The 20,088-nt window shown below is 31.8% G+C and overlaps 1 protein-coding gene and 1 pseudogene across 1 annotated transcript in view; both read left to right on the forward strand.

Annotated features, from left to right (window-relative positions):
- The first annotated feature begins 268 nt into the window (after positions 1–268).
- On the forward strand, positions 269–1,213 carry LOC134475313 (lymphokine-activated killer T-cell-originated protein kinase-like; annotated as a pseudogene).
- A 2,107-nt stretch (positions 1,214–3,320) lies between these two features.
- The window catches only part of LOC100712703 (heat shock factor protein 3-like), a 41,701-nt gene continuing 24,933 nt past the window's right edge, over positions 3,321–20,088 (forward strand). The window contains exons 1-2 of the mRNA XM_063245555.1: positions 3,321–3,335; positions 4,898–5,006. Coding sequence (XP_063101625.1) covers positions 3,321–3,335; positions 4,898–5,006 — 124 coding nt within the window. The remainder of the gene's footprint in view (positions 3,336–4,897; positions 5,007–20,088) is intronic.

Consider the following 20,088-nt stretch of genomic DNA (forward strand, 5'->3'; position numbering starts at 1 on the left):
TTACTCATTTTTTTTCTTCTTTTTCTAGTTTTTTTGAGACAAGATCTTGTTCTGTAGTACAGGATGGCCTTGAACTCAGTAGTGTAGCCCCAGACTGATCTCAAACTCTTGGTAATCCTCTTGACTTGGTCTCCCAAATGCAGGGATTTGTGTCACTATGCTCAGCTTTTCTCTACCTTGGTGTGCAACTGTGGCGAGGTGATTTGGCAAGTCACAATGATAAAAGAGAGTCTGAAGCCCAGCTTTCTGATCTAGAGTGGTTGCTTCAATGGAAGGGATCAATAATTTCAGGCCACCAAATTAATCCGAAAAAGAAAATCTGTATTATATTCAACTCCATGTATAAATATCCCTGCCCCTCCATTTATGCAGGAGCTTGCCGATGAGACTGGGATAAATGTTTACCTCATGAAAAGATCCCCAGGGCCGAGAATATAACTCCCTGGCACAATGCCTTCCTGACATATGCAAGGTCCTGAGTTTGATTCTCTGTGCCAAAAAAAAGTCTCCAAGAATTTTGTCTCATTCTCCTTGGCCTGTGAAAAAGATTAATAAGTATCAAAGTATATATTAGAAGAGACTAACTGTTGAAGCTAAACTTTTAAAAAACCATCATATACAATTAAGTTATCGCACTCTTACTGAAGCATGTGCTTTGCTATGGACTATAGGGATGAAGTCTCTCAATGAATTACTAGAAGAGCAATATAAAGACAGCCAAAGTCCTTTTCCAGCAGTTATAATTTTAAAATTTGTTTTGAACATGGTGAGAGGGTTGAAGTACCTGCACCAAGTAAAGAAACTGCTTTATGGAGGCATACAATTTTCAATTGTTATAATTAAAGGTGATTTTTGAAGCAATTAAAATGTTACTTAGGAACACTGGGTAGTGAGTCGTTGAAACTCAAGTCTGCTTGAATGGAAAATGTCATTACTGACAAGGCAAACATATTTGCCTTTGGCCTTACTCTGTGAGAAATAATGACTTTATTCTACACATTAATCTTATCTTACAAATGATGATAAAACTTTTGATGAAAGTGACTTTGATGATAAAGCATACTATGTGTCTTTGGGAACAAGGCCACTTATTAATATGGACAAATTGGATGAATCACACCAGAAAGTAACTGAATGCTTCTCTGTATGCACTAACGAAAGTCTCTTCAGAACTAGGTGGTCAGTGATCATGTTCTTGATGATCACAGCATAGCTTGTGTACCTAACTGTTCTATTTTCTTGGATATTTATACTATGATGATCTATACTTATTATTCTCTGGAACTAATCTATTTTAGGTCCATAGTGCCCTGTTAATTTTTAATAGCTTCCTAATATAAGTTTATTTCTTGTGTTCGTACAATGATAGACACTTGATGTTATACATATTGGTTTTTCTATGAAGTTCAGGAAAGTAGTGATGCAGACAGATTTTCCTCCCATAGATTTAAACGTCAATAAAATGCCGCACACTGTTCTAACATTAATTTGATTTGTGTTACTATTCTATTAATGATCTTTCTCATAAATTTTCTATTTTAGTGGACCTACTAAAATTATCACTTTATATGCTACAAACTAAATCTCTGTTTGTTAATAATTATAAAATATCAAAACTTTTACTGGCATTTCATAGCTGATGTACTTATTAAATAGCCTCAGAAAATATGACTCCAAAATGGGCATTTCTAGACTCTTTGGTTACAGCTTGTCCTAGTGTCTTGAATAGATGCTCAATTTATTAAATGTATTTCCTGTATTAAGATTCCTTTTATTTATTAATACGTACCCTAAATAGTTAAAGTCTGGGATAAAATAATAAAATTCAAATAGAACAATACACAATAAAGGATAGCTTTGGTATCAAAAAGTAAAATTATAAATACATTGTATATTTATTATGGAACATTTATGATATGGAGACTTAATAAGTGTACTAAAATGTAAAACACTGGTTATTTCTAGTAAGTCATATTTTGATTTTCTTCATATTTTATCATAGAAATAATATTTACAGAAGAATATATTTATCTGTCTTACTTAAGTCAACTTTAGTAAAATCTCATTTTCATGTTTGTATTTATAAATATATCAATGTGTATCTATGTCAGTGTATTATTATATTTTAGTATATATATATATATATATATATATACACTCATGTAGACATATCTAGAGAGTTCTTTAAAATGTTAATGATTATCTCTGGATACTGAATCTTTTTGCATGATTTTATCTTATTTTTTACATTGAGAATGTAATGTTTTTATAATCAGAATGAAGCCAATTTTTTAATTTTAAGAGGATATTTAAAATATTGCATAATGCATGTAATTTTGTGTCTTTAAAACAATATTGTCAACATTTTCCCATGAAGTTACTTTTTTAAGTAGCACTTTTTTTTTGTCTTTTTCTTTTTTATCGGTACCGGTGATCGAACTCATGACCACACACTTGCAAGGCAGGCGCTTATGCCACTGAGCTGTATTCCCAGGCTCTAAGCAACAATTTTATTGCTTACATTATATTTCATTATACAAATATGTCACAGATGATTTGCTATTTCCATCTCTTTTTTGTACATCTAGCTTCGTTTCATTCAAGCAATACTTTACATGAAAGATAATGTACCCTTTATAGATACTCAAAGGTGAAATATAAGTGATCACTTTCCAATTAATATTTTGATGCATTTCTTTTTTAATATTAACACTTCAATTATGATAATGTGAAAGGTGGACTAAAATACACAGTGTGATTCAGTTGAAGCATACATAATCATATTTTGCTTTCCTTTTATTGTATATCAAACCTTTATTTATTGAGAGATCATTTATCCAGTTTACAGGTAATTTTCTTTTCAGACTCTCAGTTCCCGAGTATGGTCATCATTTTTTTTTTTTTTTGTATTTCATACGGAGTTGGTCAAAGGAAGGAATAGACTAATAGGATATTATGTAAATTTCCTTTTTTTATCTCTACAGGCCACTCAACTCTGGGAAAATCCTGAGCTGAAGTGGACTCGGGGGATATTGTTTCAGTAGTTCAGTTTGGTTTATAAATAGTGTCAAGGATTCTTGAGAGGCAGACAGCCAGGCACAACTTTCTTTAAATGCATGCAAATCTACAATAAGAGTGATTCAGGAATTTTGAGAGCACATTAGACTATGATCTATGAGTTATTAAGTAATACAGGAAACTGACACGTAAGGAGTTTTTAAAAAATATTTATTCAATTGGACAATAAAATTTAAAGTGTAATATTGAAGTTAATTTATTTGGTTATTTCATCAAACATGTAAACTTTGCAATTTAGGGAAATGAATAATATACATGTATGTGTATTATCAGCTTGTCTGCTTTGAGAAGAATATGTGTTGGAGATTGAATCCGGAGTCTTTGTACTGAGCTATATCCTTAATCCCTTTTTGTAAAATTCTGAGACAGGGTTTCACTAAGTTTGCCTAGGCTGGATTCAAACTTGCAATCCTCTTGCCTCAGCCTCCCAGAGATCTGGGATTACAGGCATGCACTACCATACCCGACTTGCCTGCTTTTAAAATAATGTTTTAAATCAAAGTAGATTTATTTCAGATAACTTTAAAAATGAAAATAACCAAAAAAAAAAAATCCAAAAAAAAATTATAACATTACCATCCTTTGATACCCAATGTTAGCAGCTTGTAAAATATTATTTTGTGTAAATAGGTATTTTATTTTTTCTAGTAGTGGAAATGGAACCCAGAATCTTGGGCATGTTAGGCTGGTGTTGTACCACTGAGCTATGTCTCTAGGCTGATAGCTTCATTATTCATAAAATGATATATTTTATACTATTTGGAAGATTGCTTTTCTCAATGAAATTATAAATATTTCCATTTCATTAAACATTCTTCTAAAGCTTCATTTTATGGTTATACAACATTCATTTTATAGATTTAGTCAATATCTTAGTATTTAGGTTGTTTTCAGTTTTTTTCACCAGGCAGTCTTGTGTAGTTTTATAAATTATTGGGGCATAATGTTTTAAAAATATTATATACACGTATTTAGCAGTTTATAGCTAAAATTCTACACATATCAGCAATTATTCTCAAAGGAATTTCTAAGTCCAAGATAATATTATAGAGCTTTAAATAGATACTGTTAGAGATGATAAGCAATTTCAATTCCCAAGTATATGGTTGCTTGTTTATTGGAACTTTCATTAACTTGCTAAGACTGGAGAGTAATGGCAAAAAAAAAAATGACCAATTTGATATGATTTTGTCTCATAACACTTTTAATTTATATTTTGGTCAGTTTTCTGAATCTTAACTTGTTAATTCTGTCAAATACTTTTTCATGTTTTTTTCCAATTCTTTTCTAATGAAGTTTTTGTGTTTTAAAATTTTTTAAGAGTGTTAATAATTTTTAAGAGTTCATTATGTGCTAATAATAGTTCTTTGTTGTCTATACTGAAAATATTTTTCCAGTTTTTATTTTATTTTTTAATTTATGTTGCCTTTATTTTTAATTTTGGTGGTTATGTACATGGATTTTCTTTTCTGGGTGTGGTCAATCCATTGCATTTTTCTTCATAGTTTCTGTTTTGGCATATTTTGTCTCTTTACAGAATGATTTTTCCCCAGGGCTGGCAATTGAACCTAGGACCTTTAACATGCTAAGTACTCACTCTTCCAGTAAATATATATATATATATATATATATATATATATATATAGATATATAGATATATATATATATATCTCAAAGCCTAAATATTTTTATAATGAGGTTTTGGCTTTACATTTCAAGTCTTTTGGTATTTTAGTTCTGGTACATTGGTGTTGAATTGCTACCTTAGTTAAACTTCAGTTTTAAAGTAAATAGCTACATTTTATCTTCTTTATTCTAGAATGGTCAGAGCTTTTGCATTGTGAATGAACAAATCTTTGCCAAAAAAGTACTTCCAAAATACTTCAAACATAATAATATAGCCAGCTTCACACGCCAGCTTAATATCTGTGAGTATTACCTATTTCTGCAAATGTTATTAGAATTTAGTTGGATATCACAGAAAAATATTTCTTTTATTTTAAACATATGAATATTATTTTGAGTTCATTGAGGATTCTTATTACTTTATTGTCTCTTACTTCTAAATAGCTTGAGCTGGAAATGATGGAACACACCTGTAGGCGTGGCATTCAGGGACACATAGGTGGGACTATTAAAAGTTCAAGCCCAGCTTGGACAATTAAGTGACATGATGTCTTAAAAAGAGCCAAGAATATAGCTCAATGTGTAGGCTCACAATTCAGTCTTCAATGTTCAAAATAAATCTACTTAATTTGGTTTATTGATTGGTATTTCAAATGTAAAAATGTGTTTTCTGGAGTGACTTGTCTAATTATTTTCAGTTACAGACTCTTAGGCCTGAATAGTCCCTAAGAATTTTTCTTTTCTAATGCTGTTGTGTTAGAAGTAACGAATGGGACTTAAGAGACTAAGTATATTTCATCAAGATCATATAGTTATCAAGTCAAGTCTGGACTCTTTATTTTGATAAAACAAGATTTCTTTCTCTAGTCTTTAAAATTAAAAATTTCACATACCATAAATATGAGTCTACATTCTATTATAAGACTTCTGTCATTTAACATCTTTTTTTTCTTTCTGTAGTACCAGGAATCAAACTCAGGACCTTGTGCTTGCCAGGCAGGCACTATGCCACTGAGCTGTACCATCAGCCTCAAAATTTTAAATTTAGTCAAATGTTACATGTGATTAGTAACATGTATGCAATTAGTAGAAATTTCAAAAAGAAAAAATACAAGAAATTTTTGCTCTTTCATATTTCTTCTAAAGCAGTTTTTAAAGTAATATATCTATAAAATATATGTGTATGCATAGATGTATAATATATATAATTCCTTTCTAAAAACTTTGTAATCAGTGATTACTGACTTGTAGATACGAAGATATTAATATTAATATTGTTAGAATGAGAAATAACTGTAAAGTATTTCCATAGAAAGAAACTGCACCTTGACTAATAGGACAAGCAATAAGAAATTACAATTACAACACAGAGACAATTATTTATTTGTAATGTTTTATATACTTTTTTATTGTTTATTCTAAGGAAGATATTAAATTTAAATTTTTTGTTCATTTTCACTTTATTTTGATGATAGTCTTGCTGGGTTACCCAGGTTGACTTTGAACTCTCGAGCTAAAAAGATCATCCTGCTTACTGTGTATTTTTAGTAACTGTATTGAAAGTTGTTTCCCTGTGAATGCATACTGGTTTGTTGATTTCTGTTCTGTTCTATTGTTCTGTGTGTTTGTTTTTAATCCCAACACCATGCTGTTTTGGTTAATATAGCTTTGTAGTATACTTTGAAATTTGAATCATACTTTAGCTTTGTCCTTTTTGCTTAAGATGGGTTTGGCTGTTTGTTATAAACCTTAATTTCCTCAAGTTCTTGTATAGGAAACATTAGTGATCTCATCTTTTCCTTTTGTCTTCCTTTTCACTCATGAAGGTTTGATGCACATCAGTGGATTAGTTCACTGTTGAGTTTATAGCTAAATGTAATTGGAAGATGAAGCCAGGTCAGAGGAGATGGTCATTTGTGGTATGACTTAGAAAGGGTTAGCTCCCTCCCACATCCCTTGATCCTTTTCTCTGCTTCAACCTCATGCCCATGAGTAAGCCTCCCCCACCATGTCGCTCAGCCATGGAGCCAGCCTACAATGTACTGAAAGTTCTAGAAATCCTGAGCTAAAATAAACCTTTCGTCCACTAATTTGTGTCAAGTATTGTGTTTCAAAGACAAGAAAGTAGAACAGTTGCTCAAATCAACTGTAGTCAGCTATTTGAAGAATAACAAGATATATTATGATATCATCCCCATTTTGGATTTACTATTATCTTGTTTTGAAGTCCTGTGTTGCATTTATCATGTGGTTTTTATTGGTTCTAGTCTATTCTGTATTGTTTGATTTTTACTATGGCTGATGTTGTAGGCAGCTATTTTGAAGACAAGAGGTATTATGGTAGCCATCATTAATTTCCTATTACCTTGTTTTGAAAACTTGTGTCACTTACACTATTTTGTTTCAATTGTTTTACTCTATTTTGCTTGGTTTTATTCTCTTTAAAATAAAAATAAATTTAAAAACCAACTATAGTGAAGAACACATTCTTAAAAGATTTCTAATTTGTTACAAACCAATAAGGTATAAAATGTAAGAAAGGATTTTTAACTTGTGGATTTCACAGCAATGTTGAATTACAGTACTATGAAAGAGTCTAAAGTAGTACTGTCATTTTAATACATTATCATGACCAACCAATAATAAATATATTGCATCAGTTTATAAGTCACAATTTATGTAGCAATGCCATAGACATTCCTTTGTCAGTGTGTTTCTTTATGCTATTTCCTGTGCATCAAATGCTCTTCTATCACAACTCCATTGTTAATATCTGCATATTAGATTTCTGCTTATTTTCAAGTCCTGGCTCAAATTTCAACTCCTTTAAGAAGTGTCACATTCTTATATGTTAGAATTAATATTTTTCCCCACTATGCCCATAATACTTCATTTATAAGACAATCACAGTGCTTATCACGGTCTGATTTTATTTATATAATTCACATATTTAAAGTGGCTAATTTCATGGCTTTTGGTTTATTCATGCAGATATACTAGCATAATTACAATCTAATTTTAGAATATTTCTGCCACATCAGGAATGCTAATTAATAGCCATTCTTCCTTCTCCCAATCTCAGATTGCCTTATTTTTCTATTGTTGCTTGTATACACATACACAGACACACACAAATGAATGAGAATAGAAACGATAGAAAATTATAGACATACTATGTTAGAAACAAGTTGTAAAACTTGTGTGTTATAAATGTCTCATAAACAGTAGCATTATTTCCTCACAATTTTGTCTTCCTGAGAACTTACAGATGTTAAGGAAAATTACATCTGCTGATTATCATTCACATTCAAATGACTTAACCTTCCCTTTAGGTTTTTTGCTATGTTCAACACAGAGGCTTCAGGGATTTTTAACTAATATACTGGATTCATCAAATATTTTGATAAAGAATTTCTTCCCATGTAAATCTATGGAACTGTTTTTATTATTGTAACAAATATGCTTTCTAGAAAGATAAGTAATTTTTTAATTTTTTGAAACAGGGTCTCACTATGTAGTTCATGTTGAACTTACTATGTAGCCCAGGCTGGTCTCTTTCTTGCACAACCTTTTTGCCTCAGCCTCCCCAGTGCTGGGATTACAATGTGCACCAACACAGCTCACCTTATTTTCCTATTTTATGTGTTTTGTTATAAAGATATTTGATACATCATCATCTAGTGTGGGCATAGTTCACTACTATCTCCTATATGATTTAAACGTACTGTTCTATAGTAATAGCACATGTGTTTGCTTTCTATTATTAGCCTCTTGCAAACAGGAATGTCATCTTACTGACTTTTGTATCCTCCACAAAGCTTACCCAACTAATTATCCAACAGGAAGCTAAATGTTCAATGCATGTTTGTTAAAAGGATGAATGACAAGTACATTAAGAGGTGTAGAGGTCATGGGGCACATTAGTTTTCTTGTGAATATATTTCAAATACAAAGGAATTATATCCTTTTTTGTAAAACATGGGTTTTCAATAGGAAAAATAAAGACATTCTTAAGTGATTGACTTTTATGCTATCTGCTCTGACAGAAGTTGTAGGAATATGAAGTGAAAGTTAAACTTCTCATTGCATGAGGGATAGATAATGCTTCACAAAGTAATTCCTGGAAGAAATACATCATCTTTTAAAATATATTCTGGCCTCTACTGCCTATTAATTAGGCATAGACTTCACCTGCTTCTTTTAATCCTATTTAAAAAAAAGACAATGTGGTCAAGCTCTATATCTCTACATTTTCATTATTTGCTTTTGGGACATATTCCAAGAAAAATCTCAAAGATATTTCTCATTTCACAGCAAATAGTGCTGTGGAATGCATACGTTGTGCTCAGAAATTCTCATGAAATATATTCATTCATGTGTTTTGCCATTCATATATTTATTTTTACTAACACACACAATAATTAATAGTAACACATTTGTGGTATACCGTGCTGTATATGTATATTATATTTAATATATACATATATAGTATATATACATATATATTATATATATTATACAATGATCAAATCAGGAGAATTAGTGGTGTATCTATAACATCAAACATCCTTTCTCATGATGAGACTATTTAAAATCTCCCTTTCTGTTTTGCAATACACATATTATTTTTAAAATATGGTCCCCCTGTGTAATATAACATCATAAGTTATTCCTTTTATTTAATTAACTTCATGCCCACTGACTAATATTTCCTTGTCTCCCTACCTCCTTAATTTCCTGTATCTCTGGTAAGTATTATTTTATACTCTTTTTCTACTAGAAAAGCTTTTTAGGTATCATATATAGGTCAGATTCTGCACAACTTGCCTTTCTGTTTCTGACTTATTTCACTTAACATAATGTACTCCAGTCCCAACCATATTATTACAGTCAAAAAATTTGTTCTTTTATGACTGAATAATATTCCATTGTGTATACATATACTACTTTCCTTTATCAGTTTATCCATGGATAGACTCCATTTACAGCTATTGTAAATAGTATGAGCATAGGAATACAGATATCTTTTAAATGCAGTGATTTAATTTTATTTGTTTTTTTTTTTTCTCTTTGGGGGGAGGTACCAGGGATTGAATTCATGACTTTGCTTGCCAGGCAAGTGTTTATGCCACTGTTCTAAATCCCCAGCCCTAATTTTCAGTGGATGTATGCCCAGAGGTGGGACTGCTGGATCCTATGATGGTTTTAGTTTTAATGTTTTTAAGAACTTTCATATTGGTTTTTGTTATGGCTCTATTAACTTGAATTCCTACGAATAATGTGCAAGGATTCCCTTTTCTTCACATCTCCACCAGAAATTGTTATCATTTGACTTTTTTAATAACCATTCTAACAAGAATTAAGTGAAATGTTATGGTAATTTTGATATGCATTTTCCTGGTGATCAGTCTTCTTGGACATTATTTTATTTGCCAGTTGACCATTTTGTTCAGTACTGGTTATTGTACCCAGATTGTTTCCACTGAAGTACATCTTCAGTCTCCTTTTTAAATTTTGAGATAGTGTCTCACTGAACTGTTGGCCATTTGTATGTCTTCCTTTGAGAAATTTCTATGTAGATCTATTGCCATAATTTTTTTTTACTGAGGATTGAGTCAGAAAGTTCTGCCCTACATCCCAAACCTTTTTTAATTTTTTATTTGAAACAGTGTCTCACTAAATCATCCATGCTGGCCTCAAACTCATAATGTTCCTTCTTGAGCTTCCCAAATATCTGGGATTATAAGGGTGTGCCCTATTCTTGGCTTTAAATTTGTACATTTTTATCAAGATTATTTGGGCACTTAGATCACTGTGGTTGCATCGAGCTTTAAGATTTTTTTCTGATAAGAATGTCACAAGTATTTTTTATTTATTCATTTTAAATTTTTATTTTATTTGTACCTGTTTGCAGTTCATGCAATTGTTTTGGGAGGTAGTTACATGTGCACTTCATTTACCATTTGACAACTAGGCAGGTGCTCTCCAGTAGCATGATGTATTAGATATCCTCTCTTGTCTGTATTTCTTCTATATCAATTAACTTTTTTTCTTTTTTGAGAGTTTCCTCCTATTTCTGGGGTAAGCTCATTTTGTTTTGATATCTCCCTAATCTACTGTTTTCTAAACTCCAGACACTTTATTCTGGAGATTGTGAGTTGCTGGCACTCACTAATTTGCCATTTTTTTTTCTCTACTGTAATTAGTATTTGGAGGGAAATGCATTGAACCTATAATTTGCTTAGTATAGTATGCACAATAAAACAGCATTAATTCTTCCAGTCTATGAACATAGGATATATTTGCATTTATTTGTGTCCTCTTCAGTTTCATTCAAGCTTTATAGCTTTTATTGTAGCGATCACTTTCTTAAATTTATTAGGTACCTACCTGTTCTAAACAAAATTGATTTCTTTGTTTTGGTTTTTTTTTTTTTTTGTCTTTTTCATTTTTGTCGGTACCAGGGATCGAACTCACGACCGCCTGCTTGCAAGGCAGGTGCTTATGCCGCTGAGCTAAAAACCCCAGCCCCCAAAATTGATTTCTTGATTGGTTTTCAATATGAATCACTTTTAATGTGTAGAAATGCTATTGATTTTGTGTTCTGCAACCTTACTAAATTGATTTACTAATTCTAACAGTTTTTGAATGGAGTCCTCTGCGAACAGGGATATATGATTACATCCTTTCTAGTTTGCATGCCATTTATTTTTCTCTTACTTTATTGCTTTGGCTAGGATTTCTAGTACGTTTTGTATTACAAATCATGAGTATGGGCATATGTGTTTGTCTTATTCTTGATGTTAGTAGAAAACATTCTGATTTTTCCCATTCAATGTGATGTTTTTGGTGGATTTGTCATAGATGGCCTTATTGCACCCTTAAGATGGGTAGCACTCACACAATCCTAGTATCACATTGTGAGTTAATCTTTCATGTCTTTGATTCCCATGGCACAAATTCTAGATCCAAAAAAGCCTAACCTATGACAGTATGAGGCTTTGAGGGAACATCTACCTACAAACCTTAACAGCAAGCCTAAGCTACATAGCAAATTCAAGGACAGTTTGGACTATGTAGCAAGACTCTGTCTCAAAAAATAAAAATTATTCAAAATTAGAATATGATAGGCATTTTTTAGCTAACCTTTGGAAACCGCTGTCTTCCTGAAGGGAAGCAGAAAAGCAAAAGTATCTTTCTAACACATGTGAAAACAATACTGTTTCAGCAACAGTATATATCTGTTGCTGAAACAGTATTGTTATATATATATATATATATATATATATATATATATAATGTATATATTATACATATTATAAATATATAATATATATATATATATATATATATATATATATATTCCATCAGGGAATGGTATACTTTGTTTTTCTTTTCTTGTTTGTTTCTGGGAACTATGTTTATCTCTTTATGCTTATAAATCTGTATTCTTACATAAGCTCAAAAGAGTAACATGGGTAAGCTATATAAGTGTATAAACACTTCAAAGTACCTCATTATATTGGTGCCACTTGTCATCGTTTCCAGATTGCTTACTAATCAGTACACCAGGTGATGTTTAGAAAATGGTCTTTGTCTTGCCTATCTCTTTATCGGTCTGTGTGCCTCTTTGATTATGCAGGGTGTTAGGAATTGAGCAGTTGAACTCAGGGTCTCATGCATGAAAACTAAATGCTGTGTGCTGGAGCAATGTCCCCAGCTCGATCCTGCTGTTTATTTTGTTTTGCCTTAAATCCTTTAAAAAATTATTTTTAGTACATGTTTTCAGCCCATAATGATTACATTCATTGTGGTAATTTAGCCCAATATGTTACACATCTTAATTCTTTTTTCATTCCTTCTCTCTTCCACTTCCTGCCCCCTCCCCACTTCATCTGTTGGTTTCCTGAACTTTTGAAAAAAGATCAATTTCTCTATTTCCTATTATTTAAATTTTACTTAGTTCTTCAATTTATTTATATTTTGAGTGTCTAGTATAAGAGAATCATGCAATATTTATTTATTTATTTATTTTTCTTTTTTTTTTTTTTTTTTTTTTTATCAGTACTGGGGATTGAACTCACGACCACACACTTGTAAGGCAGGCGCTTATGCCGCTGAGCTAAGTCCCCAGCCCCAGGCATGCAGTATTTAATTCTGTTGTTAGATTCGTTGAATTTAATATTATGGCTCAAGGTGTACTCAGAATTGTGATGCCTGTGCTTTGCATTGTTGCTCAGAATTTTTTTTTTTTTTTGCTATTTTGGATATCTAGATTCCATATAGTTTTAGATTTTTTTCAGTTTTGTGAGAAATATGATTTGTATTTTGATTGGGATTGCATGAAAATTGTGTATAATCAGTTTTAGGTAGATTATCATTTTCGAAATATTGGTTCCCCATATGCAGATATGTGATGTCTTTCTATTTCCTTTGATTTACTTTTTTCGAATACTGAAGTTTTGGTTTTAGAGATTTTTCACTTCTTTGATTAGGTTAAGTATAAGTATTTTTTAATGTTATTGTGAATGGTATTCTCTTCCTAATTTCTTTCTTGATGAGTTCATTATTGAAATACAGGTATGCTATGGAGTTTTTGCTTTGGCTATTTTGAGTACTATATTGAACAATTGCAGTAATAGTGGAAGTCATCTTGTTACTGATTTTAAAAGTAAATCTTTCAGCTTTTCCCCATTTAATATTCTATTTGCAAAATTACTTTTGTCAGATTAAGATTAGTCATTCTATACCTATTTTCTTCAGGGTTTTTATCATGAATATAAGTGTTGGATTTTTTATTTTAAAGAGAAAAATTAGTAAAAACAATGATACAGAATTTCAAAGCAAGCTAACAGGGAATTAACAGTGGTTAATATATTGCATTTGGGTCATACACACAACAGCTACCATTGGAGACACTTCCCGCTAGTAACCAGCCACTGCACAACAGTCACCATCATTGAGCTTCCCACAGGTAACCAGCTTGGATCCGGAAAATGGCAGCCATCCATGCCCCCACATGAACATCAACCAACATCTGGGATACTTTCTACTGGTAGCCAGGGTAGGCTGGGAAAAGCAGCAGCTAGCATTCCATCAGCACACTCAATGGCCACCATCATATACTCTTAGCCAACACTGACCAAAAAATCATCCAGTCATACTTCAGAGAAACTGTAGCCAATGTGAGAAGTTCTTGGGACTCCACTACCCACTAGTCTGGAAGAACCCAGGAAAATGTGAAGATGAAGAAACAAAAGGCAGTCTTTGGTCTCCAACCCATGCAGAGCACATCCGGGAGATGTAAACACAGAAGAGATTTGGAGTCACACACCTGAAGTTTCTGAAGTGATAGCAACTAAAGAAAAGAAATAACTACATGAGGCTATAAAAGAAATTAGAACAGAAATACTGGCCCAAGTACAAAAGACATGAAAAACAAATAAAATAATTACTGAATATCTCTAAATAAGATATAGATAAAAAAAGCATAAGAAAATGAGGGAAACTTTAAATGAGTAATACAAGAAAGATTTAGAATGCATGAAACAGATTCAAAGAGATACCCAGGAAATTAAAAACTTCGTTGAAGACTGAAAAAAAAAACCACTTCAAAGAAACAGAAGATAAACTTTCAGACCCTGAAGACAGGTTTGCAAGAAAGAGCTATCAAAAAGGAACCAGGAAATAACAATTCACTGGCTGCAAGATGATGCAAAGAAAAATAATTTGAGAGTGAGAGATATTAGCAAAAAAGCAGGGGTCCACACAAATGACATTTATAGAAGTAATAGCAGAAAAAGTCTAATTACAAAAGTAATAGCAGAAAACTTCCCAAGCATGTGAAACAGATGGGGTATACAGACAAATTGGGCATATAGTGATCCAACTATCCATAATCAAAATAATTCTACACCTAGACATATAATGGTCAAGATACCAAAAATCCAGCAAAAGAACAGAATATTAAAATCTATTAGAGGAAAGAAACAGATCACCTATAAAGGAAACCCATCAGAATCATGACAGACTTCTCAACAAAAACCACAAAGTCAAGAAGAGGTAGAAGTATTTTACGTCCTGAAAGCAAACAACTTCCAACCCATATTGATGTACCCTGAAAAACTATGTTTCAAAATTAATGGAAAAACAAGATACTTCAGTGACAAAGAATGACTGAAGGAATTCATGAACACCAAACCAACCCTTCAAAGAATACTGAAGAACATTCTAAAGAGATATAAAAATGACCACAGCTCCAGGAATAGCAGTAGAGGTGGATTGCAACGTGGGTTAAGCAATTGAATGGGGGGGGGGAATTAGGCAGACTATGGCAGGAAGATTGCAAGGCAGAGACAAGTCAGTGCATGTTGGCCATAGCCCTTAACGTAGGTGACCTCAATTCACCAATAAAAATAAAGAGTGGATTGGGGGAAAGGATCCATCAATATGCCTTATACAAGAAACACATTTAACTCAAAAGGAAATTCATACACTGAAAGTCAAAGGAGAGAAAATGATGCTGTACATGACAGGGAACCACAAATTGTAGGGGTAGCTTGACCATCAACTGCAGAATGCATAAGAAAGATGTGACATTTGTATACAATGGAAAACTACTCAGATATAAAGAAAGAACCTTGAGGCTCTTGTAGGTAATTGGATATGTGTTGTGATCATGCTCATGGGTGAAATGGTTCAGAGCCACATAAGTAAATATCAAGTTGTCTCCTTAGTATAAAAAACTAAAGCAGTTAGTAGGATCCAAAATGCACAATAGATATTGCGAAAGTGAAATGGAAGGAAATCTCTAAAAAAGGAAGGTGCTGGCCATTGTCAATCTATTATCCTTTTTGAGGCCCTATATTTTCAATGTTTCATTTTGTTTTGTTTTATTCTGTTTTGTTTTGTTTGATTTTATTATATTTGATGGCATGGGTAGCTGTTTCAAAGATAACAAAATATATTAGGGTCCCAATTATTGATTTCCTATTATCTTGTTTTGAAGCCCTTATTACTTTCAATGTTTTGTTTTGATTGGTTTTATTCTATTCTGCTTTAATTTTATTATGTCTGATGATATGGGTATCATGTTAGATAACAAGATGCATTATGGTAGCATTGTTCATTTCCTTTTATCTTGTTTTGAAGTCCTGAATTACAGTCATTATTTTGTTTTGATTGACTCTATTCTGCTTTATTTCATTTGGCTTCATTCTCTTCAAAATAATATATATTTATATATATATTATATATTATATATATATTATATATTATATATATTGCATTTGTTATCTTTAACCTAATTACTCAGATTACAAGATGTAAGCATGAAAAAGTGATCAAACAATATAACCATAAACCATTCTTTTGAATAGACCAATAAAAATTAGAAGTATAATTATGATAGGTATTATACATATATATGTATAATTTATACATAATATAATTGTGATAGGTATTATACATATATATCATATATATGTATTCTCTTCCCTCTACCAGCTGTTTCTTTTTAAGCAGTTTTTTCCTCTTTCACAATATGTATAGTACATTGTCTTATTTGTTCTTTCAGTTTCTTATACTATGGAGAAAATATGATATTTACACATGTGAGTGTCATATATTTCACTTATGAGTGAGGTCTCAAGTTCCATCCTTTTACTATATAAGCCTCGAGTTTTTCCTTTATAGCTGAATAGTACTCCTTTGTGTAAAAATGTCATGTCTTTGTTATCCATTCCTCAGTTTTTGGGCATTTGAGTTGTTTCCAACATTTAGCTACTACAAATTGCGTTGCTGTAAATATGGGTGCACATATGTCACTGTGGTATGATATTTCAATTCTTCCTCGAAAACACCCAGAAGGGGAATAGCTGGGTCTCATAATGGGATCTCTAATCCTAGATATTTGAGGAATCTCCACACTAATTTCCATAATGTTTGTAGCAATCTACATTCCAACTAACAGTAGAGAAGCACTCCTTTTTCAACACAGCTCAGCCAGTAATTTTTATTGATTGATTTGATGACAACCATTGTTACAATAGTGAGATGGAATCTCAGTTTTGTTTAATTTGCATCTTTCAAATAACCAGCAACATTTAACATTTTTTTCATGTATTTATTTGCCATTTTTAATTTCTTCATCTAAGAAGTATGCATTCATCTCAGGTGCGCATTATTGGATTGGGTCTTTGAATTTGAGAAGTCTGATTTTTTTTGGCTTCTTTATATGGTCTAGATAAAAGTCCTGTGTCTGTAGGACAGATGACTAAAGTTGTTTCTTATTCTGTGGCTTTTCTTTTCACTGTGTTGGTAATTTATTGTGATGTGCAAAAACTTGTTATTAAATGAGAGTCCAAGTATTCATTCTTTAAAGTACTTCTGGTGCTGTTTGTGTTCTGTTCATGCCTACTCCCTATGTTTTCAAGATTTGTACCTATTTTTTCTTTCAGTAGATTTAGTATTTTTGTTTTAATATTTAGATATTTAACCCATTTGACTGTACTTTACTGCATAGTGGAAAACATGGGTCTAGTTTTAGTCTTCAGCATGTGAGTTTTTCCAGCACCATTTATTAAAGTGTCTTTCTTTCACTGAAAATGTTTGGCCCTTTTGTCAAAGATAAGTTGGTTGAATGCGTTTGTAGTTGTGTCTACCTATTCTAATCTGTTCCATCGATCCTTGTCTGTTTTTTTGCCAGTACCATGCTGATATTCTCATAGTACCTTTTATTTATTTTTTTTTAAATTGCATTAGCTTTGTAGTATAATTATACTGTGATGCCACCTTCCTTGCCTTTGTGGCTCAGAATTCCCTTTGCAGTTCTAGGTCACTTCTGTTTTCTAATGAATTTTATGAATGCTTTCTATAGATCTGTGAGGTATGCCAATGGTATTTTGATTGGAATTACATTAAATTTGCATAAAAGCTTTGGAAGTATGGCCATTTCCACCATGTTGGTTTTTTTCTGTCCATGATCAAAGGATATTTTTTCATTTCCTGATATCCTCTACAATCACATTTTTTCAGAGTACGGTAATTTTCATTGTATAGATCTTTTACTTACTTTGTTAGATCTCTTCGTAAGAATGTCATTGTTCCTAAGAATGCTTTTGTGAAGGATGTGATTTTCCTAATTTCTTTCTCTGTGAGTTTGCTAATTATGTGCAAGTATGCTATTGATTTTTGAGTGCTGACTTTGCATCCAGTTAAGCTAATGAATTTGCTTATTAAATCTAGATGTCTTTTGGTGGAGTTTTTTAGGTCTTCTATATTGAGTATGATGTCATCTGCAAATAATAGTAGTTTAACTTTTTCCTTTTCTATTATTTCTCCTTTTATTTCTCTCTCTTGGCTAATTGCTCTGGCTAATGTTTCCAACCTTGCCTTATTCCTGATTTTGGAGTGAAAGTTGTCAGTTTCTGTCTATTTAGTATGATGTTGGTTGTTGGTTTGTCATAAATGGCTTTTATCAGATCAAGATAAAGATCACCTATTCAGATATTCTGTACTTTTTATTATCAAGAATGAGTTCTGGGCTTTATCAAAAAACTTTATCTGTATATATTGAGATTATCCTGTGATTTTTCTCTTTGTCTCCATCAATATGGCGTATTGCATTTTTTGCATATGTTGAACCATCCCTGTATTCCAGGGATGAATCCCACTTGGTCATGGTGTTTTAGCTTCTTGATGAGTTACATTATTCTTTTTGCTAGTATTTTATTGAGGGTATGTTCATTAGGGTGATTGGCCTGGAGTTCTCTTTTTGGTTGATTCTTTCTCTGATTGGATGTTGGATTTTGTTAAAGGCTTTTTGTCCATCTATTAAGATGATCATGTAATTTTTGTACTTGCCTCTATTCATGTGATGCATTGTATTTATTGGTTTGCATATGTTGAATTGCTTTTGCATCACTGTAATGAAACTATCTTGGTCATGATGCATGATCTTTTAATGATTTACTGCATTCTATTTTCCAGTAAATTGTTGAAATTTTGTGTGTGTGTTCATCAAGAAAATTGGCCTTTTTTAGTTGAACGATTGTCTGTTTTGAATGGTGAAGAACAAGTCCTGTGTTTTTGCTAGATTTTAGCTTGTTATTTCTCCTTCAATTTCTTTGCTTCTTTTTGGATTTTTCAGCTTTTGAATGTCTTTTTGGTTCAGTTTTGGTATTTCATATGTATCCAAGAATCTATCCATTTCTTTTGGAGTCTCCAATTTATTGGAGTGCAGTTTTTCAAAGTAGTTACTAATAATCTTCTGTGATTTTGTCTTTTTTGATTTTTCATTGCATTAATTTATATCTTTTCTTTTTTGATAAGATTGGATAAGCATTTTTTCAATACGTTTATTATCTTGAAGAACCAGGTCTTTGATTCCTTGCTTCTTTATATTGTTTATTTTAGTCTCCATTTCATTAATTTCTGTTCAGTTTTTATAATTTTCTCTCTTGTATAAGCTTTCAATTTGGATTGTTCTTGTTTTTCTAGGACGTTGAGGTTTATCATTAGGTTATTTATCTAGTCTCACTTAATTTTTTCTTCTGTGGGCATTCACTACAATAATTTTTTTTTCTTAAAACTGATTTCATTGTGTCCCATAAGCTCTGGTATGTTGTACTGACATTATTGTTTGATTGCACAAACTTTCTAATCTTTTCTGTAATTTCTTCTGTGACCAATTGATTATTCAAGATATATTGTGTAATTTGCTTACATTTAGATTATGTCTGTGGTTTAAGTTGCCATTGTTTTTTTGTTTGTTTGTTTGTTTCATTGCACTGTGTTGTGATGACACTATAATTTAAATTATTTTATATTACTGTGTGGTCTATTTTGGAGAATTTTTCATGTGCTGCTGAGTAGAATGTGTATTCTGTTCTGTTGGATGGAATACTCTGTATATAACTATTAAGTCCATTTGTTCCAGAGTGTGGTATGCTTCTTTGTTGATTAGTTTCTATAGTTGGTCAGTCTGTGCTGGTGGGATATGAGGTCTTTCACATTGTGTTGTTTATCTGATGTTTAAGATCAAGTACTGTTGTTTTATGATGTTGGATGCACTTGTGTATGTTGTATGTATGTTAATAACTATGACCTCTTGCTGTTGAATTGTTCCCATAACAATGACATTCTTAGCTTATTTTGATAATATTTTGCTTGAAGTTCACTTTGTCCGAATCTGTGCTGTATACTCTGCTTGTTTTGTAGTACCCATTGCACAGGATACATTATTTTTCATCCTTTGATTTTTAGTCCATGAATTTGTTTTTGGATGAAATATGTTTCCTGTATACAGCGTACAGTTGAGTTTTGCTTTTCAATCCATTCTATCTGTATCTTTATATTGAGGAATTTAGAATATTCACTTGGAAA

Source organism: Cavia porcellus, unplaced genomic scaffold, assembly GCF_034190915.1.
Source record: "Cavia porcellus strain 051 isolate PalLab524CR breed Dunkin Hartley unplaced genomic scaffold, mCavPor4.1 scaffold_3, whole genome shotgun sequence".
Lineage (NCBI taxonomy): Eukaryota > Metazoa > Chordata > Mammalia > Rodentia > Caviidae > Cavia > Cavia porcellus.